We start from the raw sequence: 15,609 nt of genomic DNA on the forward strand, positions 1-15,609 counted from the left end.
TGTGTGTGTGTATATGTATAAACCTGGGCAGGTCCAGACCAGCAGAAGATTCTTTAACCCCAAAACTCAACCTGCTTCTTTGACTTCCACAGCTTATCAAACTAAACACACACACTCTGCCAAAGCTGCACAGCTCTCCACATTATGTCTCCACTACCATCATGAGTATTAAACTATCTGCACTACCATCATGAGTATTAAACTATCTGCACTACCATCATGAGTATTAAACTATCTGCACTACCGTCATGAGTATTAAACTATCTGCACTACCGTCATTAGTATTAAACTATCTGCACTACCATCATGAGTATTAAACTATCTGCACTACCGTCATGAGTATTAAACTATCTGCACTACCGTCATTAGTATTAAACTATCTGCACTACCGTCATTAGTATTAAACTATCTGCACTACCGTCATTAGTATTAAACTATCTGCACTACCATCATGAGTATTAAACTATCTGCACTACCATCATGAGTATTAAACTATCTGCACTACCGTCATTAGTATTAAACTATCTGCACTACCGTCATGAGTATTAAACTATCTGCACTACCATCATGAGTATTAAACTATCTGCACTACCGTCATTAGTATTAAACTATCTGCACTACCATCATGAGTATTAAACTATCTGCACTACCATCATGAGTATTAAACTATCTGCACTACCGTCATGAGTATTAAACTATCTGCACTACCGTCATGAGTATTAAACTATCTGCACTACCATCATGAGTATTAAACTATCTGCACTACCGTCATTAGTATTAAACTATCTGCACTACCGTCATGAGTATTAAACTATCTGCACTACCATCATGAGTATTAAACTATCTGCACTACCATCATGAGTATTAAACTATCTGCACTACCGTCATGAGTATTAAACTATCTGCACTACCATCATGAGTATTAAACTATCTGCACTACCATCATGAGTATTAAACTATCTGCACTACCGTCATGAGTATTAAACTATCTGCACTACCGTCATGAGTATTAAACTATCTGCACTACCATCATGAGTATTAAACTATCTGCACTACCATCATGAGTATTAAACTATCTGCACTACCATCATGAGTATTAAACTATCTGCACTACCGTCATTAGTATTAAACTATCTGCACTACCGTCATGAGTATTAAACTATCTGCACTACCATCATGAGTATTAAACTATCTGCACTACCGTCATGAGTATTAAACTATCTGCACTACCGTCATGAGTATTAAACTATCTGCACTACCGTCATGAGTATTAAACTATCTGCACTACCATCATGAGTATTAAACTATCTGCACTACCATCATGAGTATTAAACTATCTGCACTACCATCATGAGTATTAAACTATCTGCACTACCATCATGAGTATTAAACTATCTGCACTACCATCATGAGTATTAAACTATCTCCACTACCATCATTAGTATTAAACTATCTCCACTACCGTCATGAGTATTAAACTATCTCCACTACCGTCATTAGTATTAAACTATCTCCACTACCGTCATTAGTATTAAACTATCTCCACTACCATCATTAGTATTAAACTATCTCCACTACCGTCATGAGTATTAAACTATCTGCACTACCGTCATGAGTATTAAACTATCTCCACTACCGTCATTAGTATTAAACTATCTCCACTACCATCATTAGTATTAAACTATCTCCACTACCGTCATTAGTATTAAACTATCTCCACTACCATCATTAGTATTAAACTATCTGCACTACCATCATGAGTATTAAACTATCTGCACTACCGTCATTAGTATTAAACTATCTCCACTACCGTCATGAGTATTAAACTATCTGCACTACCATCATGAGTATTAAACTATCTCCACTACCGTCATGAGTATTAAACTATCTGCACTACCATCATGAGTATTAAACTATCTCCACTACCATCATGAGTATTAAACTATCTCCACTACCGTCATGAGTATTAAACTATCTCCACTACCGTCATTAGTATTAAACTATCTCCACTACCATCATTAGTATTAAACTATCTCCACTATTCTTGAGATTTGGCCAAAAACTGGTGACCTTTGACCGCCAATATCTAATCAGTTCAATCTTGAGTGGATGTTTGAGCCAAATAACAAAAATAAATACAGAGAGAATTATGCAAGAATGTTTTTAGTCTGACAAAATAACCTGCCTCAATCCACATTTGTTGGCGTTAAACCTTCGTGTAAATATTATTTTTTAAAGGCTAAAGTTTAAAATTACATCTACATCACCACAATAACGTTTGTTTTTAGAATGTTATGTCATAAAATATGACAGACAATCGAAGCTGTCAGGTTGGTAACGTTTGATAAACTATTAACTCAGATTAATAATGATAATTTATCACCTAACTTGAGCATCATGTCTGAAATGACTGTCGACTGGATTAAACCGGTTTAACGTTGATCTTGTGGAGATATTTCAGGGTTCTCTTGTTAGAAACATTAAGTTTCCTCTCTGACGTTCTTTGTTAGAAACCTCAGTAAAGTCCGTCATCTGTGAATCATTTCCTTCCTGGAAGTTTCCACAAAAAAAAAAAAAACTAAATAATTTGTTAAAAATATATTTATTTACTAATTTGAATCAACCGAGTCTTTTATTGTGAAATTTGTCAAAGAGCCAAGCGTAGAATTCAATGAAGAATAAAGTTAATAAACAAGCAGAATAATCACACATTTCTGATTAATACGTCCTCACAGAGGAGTTTGGTGAGTCAGAGACCTCATCATCTTCATCTTCATCGTCCCACTGGTCCCACCAGAACACCAGGAGGGGTTTCCCCACTCGGCAGCCTCAACATGCAACATGCTCACATCCATCCGACAAAAGAGACAGAAAGAGACGCCCTGCTTCGCTCTGATGACCTCATCTCATTATCATAATGATTCATAAAATATTTCCTTTACACCTCCTCCAGCTCTGCTTCTCAACTCTACCACATCAAAAAAAATAAAAATATATATATATATATATATAGTTTAAATGCAATTATCTTTATTTCTTTAATTGAGTGTCTAAATGTCTCAGCATCATCCAGGTGAACCGGCATGTGAACCATTAATGAGTGCGAGTTTATTAAAAAGCCTCTCATGGATCATTTAAACGTTCATCCTCTCAACTAAATTACTAAATTATTTTGCACATTTTTTTCCAGGAAAATCCCAAAAATAATTAAATCCAGAATGAAAATAAATGACTTCCCATCACTGGCAGACTGTTATTATAAGATGTTTTAAGATTTTTCATTAAAAAATGTCATTTTCAGCTTCTCAAATATGGAGATTTCCTGCTTTTATATCTTATTAAACTCAATATCTGACAAAACTAGACATTTAAAAACATCACCTTTAACTCTGACATTTGTTCCATTTTTTTGATATTTTACAGATGAAACGATTAATCTAGAAAATAACCTGCAGATGAATCGATAATGAAGACAGTCGTTAGTTGCAGCTCTAGTGGCGATACTTGTGAAGAACATCTGTTGGGACGCGTCTAACATCTGGATTGATGTATTTCTTTAAAGTTCAGTAAAGTCTGAGGAGAGACGGAGAGTCAGACAGGAATCTGGAGATTTCCCGTCTCCTCTGGTTTCAGCTTCAGACGGTCCAACAAAAACTATCCTCCACAACATAAATGTGACAGCGCTCTGATTTCTGATTTACTTGTGGTAACTTTGGGAAATCCCGAAGTTGGGATAAGATTTCTTCCTGAATGCAGCGAGGAGAACCCGAGCCCGTCAGCTCTCCTGGAACTCATATTCAAAGTATAGATCAAATTAAAAACATCTTTTAAAGTTTGTCTGAATCAACATCAGGCTGATGGATTAGAACAAATAAGATGATTTCACCAAAAGTAAATAAATAAAACATCTCAAAACAAAGCTTCATTCCTGTTCAACAGCAAGCTATAAGAAGACCGAACTCTCCGGAAAAAACTCAGAACGTTTTTACTTCTAACGGTCAAAATGTACGTAAAACTCAGATTAAATAATCCTGTATTGATCCTCCCTGGGTTAATTCAGGTGTTGCTGCAGCACAAAGACATGAATAAATATAAGAGTAAGAGGTGCGTACAACTAGAATAAGACGAGAAGCAACAATAGAAACTATACAAGAGACTTTTAAGTCAAGTCGTAAGTGTGTTTGGCTCAAACAAACAAAAATATAAATATACAATATGTGTGCTTTGGTTCAAAACATAAAAAGAAGACTTGAGGTTATGTGTTCTCAGATCGGAGCTCTTGTTTTATTATTGCTGTAATGTTTGCGTGAAATATTTAGTTTGTCATTCAGAGAAAAACCTTTTGAAGAAAACTCAAACTACAGACTTTCACAATAAGAGAGTCAGCTGACAGGAAACAGAGACCACAGTCACTCTGTGCTCATTCTTCTCTGTGCATCTAGATAGCTGATGTCACTTCCTGGTGAATGTTTTTAGCCTCATTGTTTCACACTGAAATAAAGTTTAAATGTCACCTTGCTGGACAGGTGAGCTCTCACTGATGCACAGTGACCATATCTGACTGAGGAGGAGTGACATAGAGACGCCGCATACGTCATTGGCAGAGACCTGTCAATCACCGTGTAGCCCCACCCTAAAGCATCCCCTGCTTTATGGTCTATTTGACTCTAAATGGACCATAATGTACTAAATGAACATCATGCTGTATTGAAGAAGACTTGAAACTAGAGATTGAGACCATAAACTCATGTTTACAATGTTTACTGAGGTAATAAATCAAGAGAGAAGTAGAGTCATTTTCTCATAGACTTCTATACAACCAGAGGAGTCGCCCCCTGGTGGACAGTGTGAATAGTGAGGAGTTACCTTGACGGCGGGGAAGGTCTTGCTGTTCTTCTCGCTGGAGGCTCCTGGTAGACCTCCGTGAGACGGACCTTCACATCCGTACCTGAACCTGAAGCCTCTCTGGGAGACAAACGGAGACAAACAGCGTCCATAAACACACGTGTTAATGAACAGATGATCTTCTGTAGTTAAACCCGAGAGAAGAGAGGAAGAGAGGAGAGGGAAGAGAGAGGAGAGAGGAGAAAGCAGAGAGGAGAGCAGAGGTGAGAGGAGAGGAGAGAGGAGAGAGGAGAGCAAAGAGGTGAGAGGAGAGAGGAGAGCAAAGAGGTGAGAGCAGAGAGGAGAGCAAAGAGGTGAGAGGAGAGCAAAGAGGTGAGAGGAGAGAGAGGAGAGCAAAGAGGTGAGAGGAGAGGAGAGGAGAGCAAAGAGGTGAGAGGAGAGAGGAGAGCAAAGAGGTGAGAGCAGAGAGGAGAGCAAAGAGGTGAGAGGAGAGCAAAGAGGTGAGAGGAGAGGAGAGGAGAGCAAAGAGGTGAGAGGAGAGGAGAGGAGAGCAAAGAGGTGAGAGGAGAGGAGAGAAAAGAGGTGAGAGGAGAGGAGAGGAGAGGAGAGAGGAGAGCAAAGAGGTGAGAGGAGAGAGGAGAGCAAAGAGGTGAGAGGAGAGGAGAGCAAAGAGGTGAGAGGAGAGGAGAGCAAAGAGGTGAGAGGAGAGGAGAGCAAAGAGGTGAGAGGAGAGAGGAGAGCAAAGAGGTGAGAGGAGAGGAGAGAGGAGAGCAAAGAGGTGAGAGGAGAGGAGAGAGGAGAGCAAAGAGGTGAGAGGAGAGAGGAGAGCAAAGAGGTGAGAGGAGAGGAGAGCAAAGAGGTGAGAGGAGAGGAGAGCAAAGAGGTGAGAGGAGAGGAGAGACGAGAGCAAAGAGGTGAGAGGAGAGGAGAGAGCAGAGAGGAGGAGAGAGCAGAGAGGAGAGAGGAGGAGAGAGTAGGAGTGAGCAGAGAGGAGAGAGTAGGAGTGAGCAGAGAGGAGAGAGTAGGAGTGAGCAGAGAGGAGAGAGTAGGAGTGAGCAGAGAGGAGAGAGGAGAGCAGAGAGGAGAGAGCAGAGAGAGCAGAGAGGAGAGAGCAGAGAGGAGGAGAGAGCAGAGAGGAGAGAGGAGGAGAGAGCAGAGAGGAGAAAGGAGAGAGCAGAGAGGAGAGAGGAGGAGAGAGCAGAGAGGAGGAGAGAGCAGAGAGGAGGAGAGAGCAGAGAGGAGAGAGGAGGAGAGAGCAGAGAGCAGAGAGGAGAGGAGAGAGCAGAGAGGAGGAGAGAGAGGAGAGGGGAGAGGAGAGAGGAGGAGAGAGCAGAGAGGAGAGGGGAGAGAGCAGAGAGGAGGAGAGGCTGAAGTAGAGGATATAATAATGTAAATAGTTGAAGATTAATAACACATGGAGCCTCCATTCTTTATACTGTATATACTTTATACAGTATAATATGCATTTATATTTATGTGGTATAACAGTATAATATGTATTTATATGTATGTGGTTATAACAGTATAATATGTATTTATATTTATGTGGTATAACAGTATAATATGTATTTATATGCATGTGGTTATAACAGTATAATATGTATTTATATGTATGTGGTGATAACAGTATAATATGTATTTATATTTATGTGGTATAACAGTATATTATGTATTTATATTTATGTAGTATAACAGTATAATATGTATTTATATTCATGTGGTATAACAGTATAATATGTATTTATATTTATATGGTATAACAGTATATTATGTATTTATATTTATGTAGTATAACAGTATCATATGTATTTATAATTATGTGGTATAACAGTATAATATGTATTTATATGTATGTGGTGATAACAGTATAATATGTATTTATATTTATATGGTATAACAGTATATTATGTATTTATATTTATGTAGTATAACAGTATAATATGTATTTATATTTATGTAGTATAACAGTGTAATATGTATTTATATTTATGTGGTTATAACAGTATAATATGTATTTATATTTATGTAGTATAACAGTATAATATGTATTTATATTTATGTAGTATAACAGTATAATATGTATTTATATTGATGTGGTTATAACAGTATAATATGTATTTATATTTATGTAGTACAACAGTATAATATGTATTTATATTGATGTGGTTATAACAGTATAATATGTATTTATATTCATGTAGTATAACAGTATATGTATTTATATTTATGTGGTATAACAGTATAATATATATTTATATTGATGTGGTATAACAGTATAACATGTATTTATATTGATGTGGTATAACAGTATAATATGTATTTATATTCATGTAGTATAACAGTATATTATGTATTTATATTGATGTGGTTATAACAGTATAATATGTATTTATATTTATGTGGTATAACAGTATAACATGTATTTATATTGATGTGGTATAACAGTGTAATATGCATTTATATTGATGTGGTTATAACAGTATAATATGTATTTATATTTATGTGGTATAACAGTATAACATGTATTTATATTGATGTGGTATAACAGTGGGCTGTGAACGGTAGTTATCTTCATACTGACCTAAAAATAAAACCTGTATGCGTCATAGAGACGGGATCTTAAGATATGATCCATACATTTGGGGACCTATTGCTCATAAAGTAATCTTATTGTGAAAACGTGGAGATAGTTTCTTTGTTCTGAAGAGTTATTGTTCTGCTCACACTTCTTGTGATTATTAGTTTTACCTGCTTCGGCTGCTCCACGATCTGCAGGAACGGTCCGTCCACTGAAACCACAACAAAGTCAGTGACAACGTTCACACACATTCAGCCTACGAGAGGAATCAAACATGACGAGAGACATTATTATTCTCATTTCATTGATCTAGTTTCTATTTCACACAGTTTTCTACTATTACTGTTAATAGTACCGTCATAGCTTTTAAATCTCACTTTTTCATAACTTTGGATTCAAATTGTTAAACTTCTTTTTGTCTTTTCTGTTGTTTTCTGGTGAAAAGTTATCATTAGTTGTTGTTGTTATTTGTCAGTATTCTGTGAAGCACTTTGAACAAAGATGGTGTACAAATAAAGTTGTATTGATTGATATGCTTGTTGCAGTAAACAGAGAAGTATGATTGTGTGATTTCCTGGTTTGAATCATGACTTCCTTCCTTTATATTTAAACGTTGTAATACAGTGTGAACAGGAAAGATCGGGTCCCAAAGTCACCCTTAAAGTAAAATGTAGTACTTGTACATGATGGTACTGGTACTTAAACTGAAGTATTTCTGAAGCTGCTTCAACCGATGAATCACATGAATTTCTCACATGTAAATGTTAAAGTGGAGAAAGCCCCCCCCCCACCCTTCTCTCTCTACTTCAGAGTAAAACAGTGAAAACGGAGAAGTGAGAGCTCACTCACCAGAGACCAGCGACGCGTCAACAAACTCCTTTCACTTTACCTTCGTCACACATTCGCTTTACAAACAGGAAGCACGCTTTCTTTATGCTGCACAGCTGCTTCGTCCCAAAATACGCTTCATGTGTCCACTACCGCTAGCTCCTTTACAGGTGAAACGCTTCACGCACTAAACATACGAAGGCTTTATAGAATATCATGTTCTTAAGTAAGAAGCTTCATAAAGAAACGCTCGAAGCAGCAGTTCATTAATCAACCGAGGGAAACTTAACGTGAAAATATTTTTACTGTAAAAACGTTTTTACTGTAAAAAAAAATGTTATTGCTCCAGATTTAATAATGTTAATGTATTAGTGTTAATGTTAATAATGTTTATGTGTGTGTGTGTGCCAAACTATAATAACTGACTTCCTGTTTGTAGAACACCTGTATGCACCTGTATACACCTTCACCTCACACAGTATCTTAACGGTTTGAACTAGGAAATAGAAAACAAGTTTGAAACCACTGAAGTGGTTTTTAATCCGTCACATCGGCAGTTTAACGTACAGGTTAATAATTAATCCAGTCACAGAGCTCAGACACAGTTTAAACAACAGTCACTACGTCCTTTATGACAGAATTATTAATATGATTATCAGTTTTCTGTGTGTTCAGTCAAACAACTAGGATTGTGTATCTGTGTAAAAGGTCCCCATTGATCACGTAACCGGTATTTAGGATTGTGGTACCTGAGGAGGGTCAAAACAAACCACACCACATATTTAATGTGGAATAACAAGTTTAAATATTACAAAAGATTTGTTGTTGATCTATTTTGGTATCTGAAGATAAAAGGAAACAAAGTCCGTTCTGCCAACAATGAGCAGCAGCTGCGTGTTGACCATTGGAGCAGCAGTTAAACAGAGACATTAAAGCCTCTTCACACAGCAGGTGTGAAGCTGAGACGCTCACCTGTCCGCAGGGACGAGGTCGGATGCATCGCGGGGAAATGTGGGAACTCCCACAACGGATCCATCACGATGTTGTCGAAAATCTGGAGGAAGAAGTTCGGACGTGAAGTCGGGACACTCGATGTAGAAACATATAATTCATAAATGTGTAAATCATTTAGGGCTGAAACTGACTATTTTCATTTCTGATTGTTTTCTCAATTAATAGATATAGCTGTTTAGTCAATAAAATGGTAAAGAAAGATCTTTCAGTGTTTCTCAAAGATGACGTCCTAAAACGTCTCAAATATGTTGAGTTTACCGTCACAGAGGAAAATACTCACATTAGAAAAGCTGGAATTACATTTTATTTTCTTCAACATTTACTCAAAACAGTCGGCTATTAATTAAAGAGTGGACAACTAATCAATTAATCTTTGCAGCTCTTATCCATTTTACATTATTAGGTTATTTTATAGGAAACAAAAACTTAGTTGTGTATTAACAAAATCAAACATTCAGTTTAAAAATCAGCTCATTTGAAAGATTTAAGGCTGAACCGAATGTTATTATTTTAACAATCAAAGCTTCTTTTAAAGGTTTTTAAATGTTTGTCACATTTTATGACGTCATCAGGTTTTAAGTATACATTCTAGCAACTTCAGTCTGTAATATAATAGCGGTAAAGCCTGTTATGAATGAAGTGTTCATGGTGCTGTTAGATACAGGTGTGTGTGCTTCTCTTTGTCTGCGAAAGTCAGAGAAAACGTTGTTTTTGAAACACTAAACATCAACAAATATGAAATGAAGCAGAATATTTTGTTAAGATAGAAACATGTTGTGAACTTTGACTCTTTGCTCCGGAGTTATTGGAAATGTTTGGATCCCATGAGTCAGAAATATACTAATAGTATAACACTAGTAATATCAGTGCAGCCTGATATCCATCTGATTCTGGTCCTGGATCAGAGCTCAACTTTAATTCTAACAATATATTTCACTCACAATGAGATAACTCTATCTTGTTATAATAACACAATACTTCTTTGCTGCAGTGTTTGCTGTACAGGTGAAGTTAGAGGTGAGTTTACCTGGTTGGAAGTGTGAAGGTAATGGTCATCTCCAGCCATGGTGTCTGCAGGTGAAAGGTCACAATACAACAATTACAACAGTGTAACACGCAGTGATAATTACAACATTTGATTAACTAATGATGTAAGCAGACAATATAAAAGAAACATTCATCACTCTTTATTTTATCATTTATTTATAAAGCCCTGAAAAGATTCAGAATTAAACCGAAATATTATTTCTTTATTATTATTGTAAATAACAGGGTATTTTTATTAGTTTGAATTGTTAACACACCTGTATTTATTAAACAATACATTATTCACAATACATGTGATTTTATGAATTATTTTTTTACAATAGATAATATGTATTGTCATTGTTATTGTTGATAATAAACAATCCCTCTGACACTTGTTGCTGCTTGGTGCTAAGCGTGAACGCGCTTGTGTGAATCGTGCTAGCCCGCTGGCTAACAGCTAAGCTAGCGCTACCAGACTGTTGTTGTTTGTTTGTGTTGTTAAAGCGACCGTTTAGTAAATAAACGTTAATCACCAGCTAACACGACTACAGTACAGACCGTAACATAGTAATTCTCTGACTGTTAGTCTTCGTGTTACAGAGAGAGTCGGAGTGCAAACCGCTAAACTGTCCTAGCTAGCACGGAGCTAGCACCTTGAACACGAAACTCCGTTCACAAATCTGACATTTAAACGGTTATTCCTCTATTTACTGATGAAACTTGAACAGCAGAATATACATTAATACATTTTAGAGTCAGATGAATCCAGTCATGAATTCGGCAAGTGTAAAAAACACTAAAAGTTTCAGCTTCTCACTGTGTTTCCCTGTTAAGAAAACGTGCACTGCGGTTATTAGGGAAGTCCAGCGAGTGAAGCTGCAGTAGATCCTCCAGTTACTACCACTAACCGAGGATGTCCATGTTTCATACACGAGCCGAACTCACCGTTGGCTTTCACAGATACAAAATATATATTTAGTGCTGATGTGAGACATTCTGTCGTTTGCTGACGAGCAGAAAAACGTTCAAATTTTCATTTTTAATGCTGAGTTTGGTTGGCGACGTTCTCACAAGTGTACCTGTCTTATAAGGAAGTGAAGTAGCACAACAAAGCGCAACTGTAACGGCTCACGGGTAAATTATGGAAATGAGTAGTGCAAATATACAGAAATCTAGTTCTCTAGTAAAAGTGGGTAGTTAATGTGTTCTTACCTGGTTAAGCTCGGGTTAATTTATGAGTGACAGTTAACTTTTAGACATCACTTCAACACGCTCGTGCCGAACCAGTGGATCCATTAATTGAAGCGCGTCACGACGCCACGCGACGGCGTCATTACAGTTTTAAACGAGAAGAAGAAGACTTTTTAATATGACGCGATGTTTAATCCCACCGAGCACGAGCCAGCAACAAAAAAGTCCTGCAGGTTGAAGTTTGTCTCGGTTTGTTCATAAAAAAAGTTTGATTTCCTTCCTCACTGGAAAATCCCTGTGACGTCAGAGAGAGGTGATAAAAGAATGAAGAGGTCTCACTCTGACGCGAAAATATAAATAGTATGTTTTAATTATTTTGTTTTGTATTCAGGAACAAGGACTATGGAAGCCCATTGCTGGCAAATATATATGTACATATATATTTCTAATAATACATCATGATTTATTAGTTAATTGTATATTTTTGTTTTAATCTGAAACTGCAAAAGAACTAAAACTGTCAAACAAAAAGAAGTAAAAAGTACAACGTTTCCCTCTGAGATGAAGTAGAAGTATCAAGTAGCAGAAAATAGAAATACTCAAGTACTTCAAAGTACTTTACTTAAGTACATGTTAAACATTTTAAAGATAGATTTAAGAGAGAAATCTGACAGAAACGTTCTCATACGTTCTTTAGTTTATTCTGAATAAACACGTCATGTATTTAAACATATATGTACATTTATATATTTGTACTACATATGTGTACAACATATTCAGCCTTAGTTGTTACAACATTCATCATGACCTGAACGTCACATCTAAGAGGATCAATTAAACAGTTAGTGCAACTTTACAGTTAAAAATAAAAACAACACAAAAAACAGCTTCTGTCTGCAAAAATATACATTTTATCTTTTTAATAAAACTGAAAATTTACAGCGGAAAAAATCTGAAGATACGAAAAACATCAGAGCACTGACGGTGTTGATGAGGCACTACGCAAACCTCCACCTGCAGAACAAACCTCCATCTGAAGAACAAACCTCCTTCAGGACAAACCACCACCTGTAGAACAAACCTCCACCTCTAGAACAAACCTCCATCTGAAGAACAAACCTCCACCTCTAGAACAAACCTCCATCTGAAGAACAAACCTCCACCTGTAAAACAAACCTCCGTCAGGACAAACCTCCACCTGCAGAACAAACCACCTGAAGAACCTCCATCTGAACAAACCTCCAACTTCAGAACAAACCACCTGTAGAACAAACCTCCACCTGCAGGACAAACCTCCACCTGAAGAACAAACCACCTGAAGAACAAACCTCCACCTGAAGAACAAACCACCTGCAGAACAAACCACCTGAAGAACAAACCACCTGCAGAACAAACCTCCACCTGAAGAACAAACCACCTGCAGAACAAACCTCCACCTGAAGAACAAACCACCTGCAGAACAAACCTCCACCTGTAGAACAAACCTCCACCTGAAGAACAAACCTCCACCCGAAGAACAAACCACCTGTAGAACAAACCTCCACCTGAAGAACAAACCACCTGCAGAACAAACCTCCACCTGAAGAACAAACCACCTGCAGAACAAACCTCCACCTGAAAAACAAACCACCTGAAGAACAAACCTCCACCTGCAGAACAAACCTCCACCTGAAGAACAAACCACCTGATGGGCAAACCTCCACCTGCAGGACAAACCTCCACCTGCAGGGCAAACTTCCAACTTCAGGACAAACTTCCAACTTCAGGACAAACCACCTGTAGGACAAACCTCCACCTGCAGGACAAACCTCCACCTGCAGGACAAACTTCCAACTTCAGCACAAACCTCCACCTGTAGAACAAACTTCCAACTTCAGGACAAACCTCCACCTGTAGGACAAACCTCCACCTTCAGGACAAACCTCCACCTGAAGAACAAACCTCCACCTGATCTGCTCTCAGGGGGGCGGGGCTTAATGACCACAGGTGGTTCTAACGCTACGAGGCACGACGGACGCAGAGAAGCTGGAAAAAACTGCACATTTTGTAACATTGAACAACAAATAGAGAGTAGTTCATGACATCGATGGAGGATGTTTAAACACAGGAAGGGACACATTTACATTTACAGAGATTAACTGTTGTGGATGCACGAGGAAATATTTGCTCAAAAAGCTTCGATATTCTGCTGTTTGAAACTATATTTTTATCATTTATCATCGTTACTCATCGAGTCATTAAAGGTGAAAACACTTCTTTGGACTAAACTGCTTTTCTTAAATCTGAAGACGAGACAGCTGGTTGTCCATCTTTTAGCTCGTTAACTTTATATTCCTGAAAATCTGTTTTTTGGGTTGATTTCAATTTATTTCTATTAAATATCAAGTTGCAGAGAAGAGAAACTTTTGGTCACTTTCTTGTTTGAGGTTGTATTATATTAAGGAGTCCAAAAGTCCTGAAAGATGTTATTTTTATATCTTGTTCAAGCAAGAAAAAGACACTCTTTAAGGACTTTAGGGCTTCAAATCATTCAGTGGTAAAAGAAAGATTTTTGAATCCAACAAAAACTTCAAATGTCCCAAGTTTCAAGAATCTGCAAGTAGATTTTTTTTCCCGAGCAGGAAGTCATTCTAAAAAGAATAATTTGTAAGATGAAGAGCAGGATCATGAAGTATTAACTGTTTAAAACGTGTAAAAACCAGCAGTTTACATTATTTACCAGCGACAGACTGACTCATTATTGTGAATAAACAGGAGACAAAATGCTATAAATACACAATACTCAGAACTACAGTACTTCATGCATGTAACAAAACACTGTGACAGCATGTGTACAGTTTAAACTACTCACAGCTACATGTCAGTACACACAGTACTGTCGACTGTAGGAAACACTTAAAGTAACAGTTTATGCCATTGATGTATCTGATCCACGTTCATTCAAAGCCAGAAACTCTCACTGTAGTCTTGATTTATTAAAGTCATTAAATGTGGAGAATACAGTCTGCATTCAAACTTGTTGTTCCATCAATTAGTCCTTAAATAAGCTACATTTTGAATGAAGTTTGAGGCTTTGAGTAAAAACAAGATCCTTGAATCTAGAATCAAACATATTATTCTAGCACCAAATACATCAAAATGAATCGGTTAATGCAGTTAAAAAAACTGAATATTACATCCAAAGTACAGTGATCAAATACTCTTGTGGCTACATGAAGAGCTGAGACCTTCAGCATAAAGTCCTTTAATATCTATTTCTTTACGTTCTGCATCTGGAATGTGGACGAAGTCCTTCATATAAACTGGCAGCTGAAGCTCGTCGTTGACAAGTTTTGTTGTGGCAGCAAATAAACTAATTTTATTATTATTATTAACTTTAGATTAAAGTTGTATCATATCAAATATGATCATTGTTGTAGATCTGGCAATGTTGTTTTCCTTATTTTAACTCATTCAACGTTAAATACTGAGCCCAGGTGAAAAGTTTTGATAAATTGAGCAATTTTACCTTCAAATTGCGAATAATTGAAAGAACTAATATTGTGATCAATATAAATATATCCCCTCATAGTAAATTACCGTAAATTACTTAATTTGTTGACCCCAATCAATTTTCAATGACAAATTAAGTTTTGCTTGCCAGTAAACAAGCTAACTAGCTGGCCAAGCTAGTAATATGTCTAGTTTTAGCTAATAATGTAGCTAGTTTTCTAGCTAGTATCTGGTGCACAGTGGGTCAAATGTTGTTCCAACATTTTTAACATTTTATTTTTTTCCCCTACAATTATGTGAATTTAACTTTTAATTTTGTCTATTGCAAGATAGCTTAGCAGCCACCTTGTTAAGCTAATGCTGAGCTAGTTTTCAGCTCAGTTCTTTAATGCTATCTGCAGTAGTAATGTGTTCCCACATTTTAGTAATTGAACCCTTTATTAGTTCTTCAAATTAAGTTTTGTTTAGGCAACAAGCTTGTTAGTTAGCTTGCTAGTAAACTAGCCTATTAGCTTGCAAAGTTAGAGTTGTTTCCAGTTTAGCTTAGCTAGGAATACAGTTAGCTTTCTAGCTAGTGGCTGGTGCTACCTGATACAGTGCCACCATTTTTGTCCACATTTTAGTAAATCTAT

The 15,609-nt window shown here is 36.9% G+C and overlaps 1 protein-coding gene across 2 annotated transcripts in view; it reads right to left on the reverse strand.

Moving 5' to 3' along the window:
- Window positions 1-11,779, reverse strand: part of nfkb1 (nuclear factor of kappa light polypeptide gene enhancer in B-cells 1) — a 28,913-nt gene extending 17,134 nt beyond the window's left edge. For both annotated transcript variants that reach the window (XM_076105209.1, XM_076105208.1), the window contains exons 1-5: window positions 11,507-11,779; window positions 10,293-10,336; window positions 9,224-9,305; window positions 7,594-7,634; window positions 4,867-4,965 (exon numbers count right to left, since the gene is read on the reverse strand). In XM_076105209.1, the coding sequence (XP_075961324.1) occupies window positions 4,867-4,965; window positions 7,594-7,634; window positions 9,224-9,305; window positions 10,293-10,331 (261 nt within the window). In that variant the 5' untranslated portion in view covers window positions 10,332-10,336; window positions 11,507-11,779. The remainder of the gene's footprint in view (window positions 1-4,866; window positions 4,966-7,593; window positions 7,635-9,223; window positions 9,306-10,292; window positions 10,337-11,506) is intronic.
- Window positions 11,780-15,609: the final 3,830 nt, after the last annotated feature.

Source organism: Anarhichas minor, unplaced genomic scaffold (genome assembly GCF_050575085.1).
Source record: "Anarhichas minor isolate MPS153535 unplaced genomic scaffold, ASM5057508v1 ptg000031l, whole genome shotgun sequence".
Lineage (NCBI taxonomy): Eukaryota > Metazoa > Chordata > Actinopteri > Perciformes > Anarhichadidae > Anarhichas > Anarhichas minor.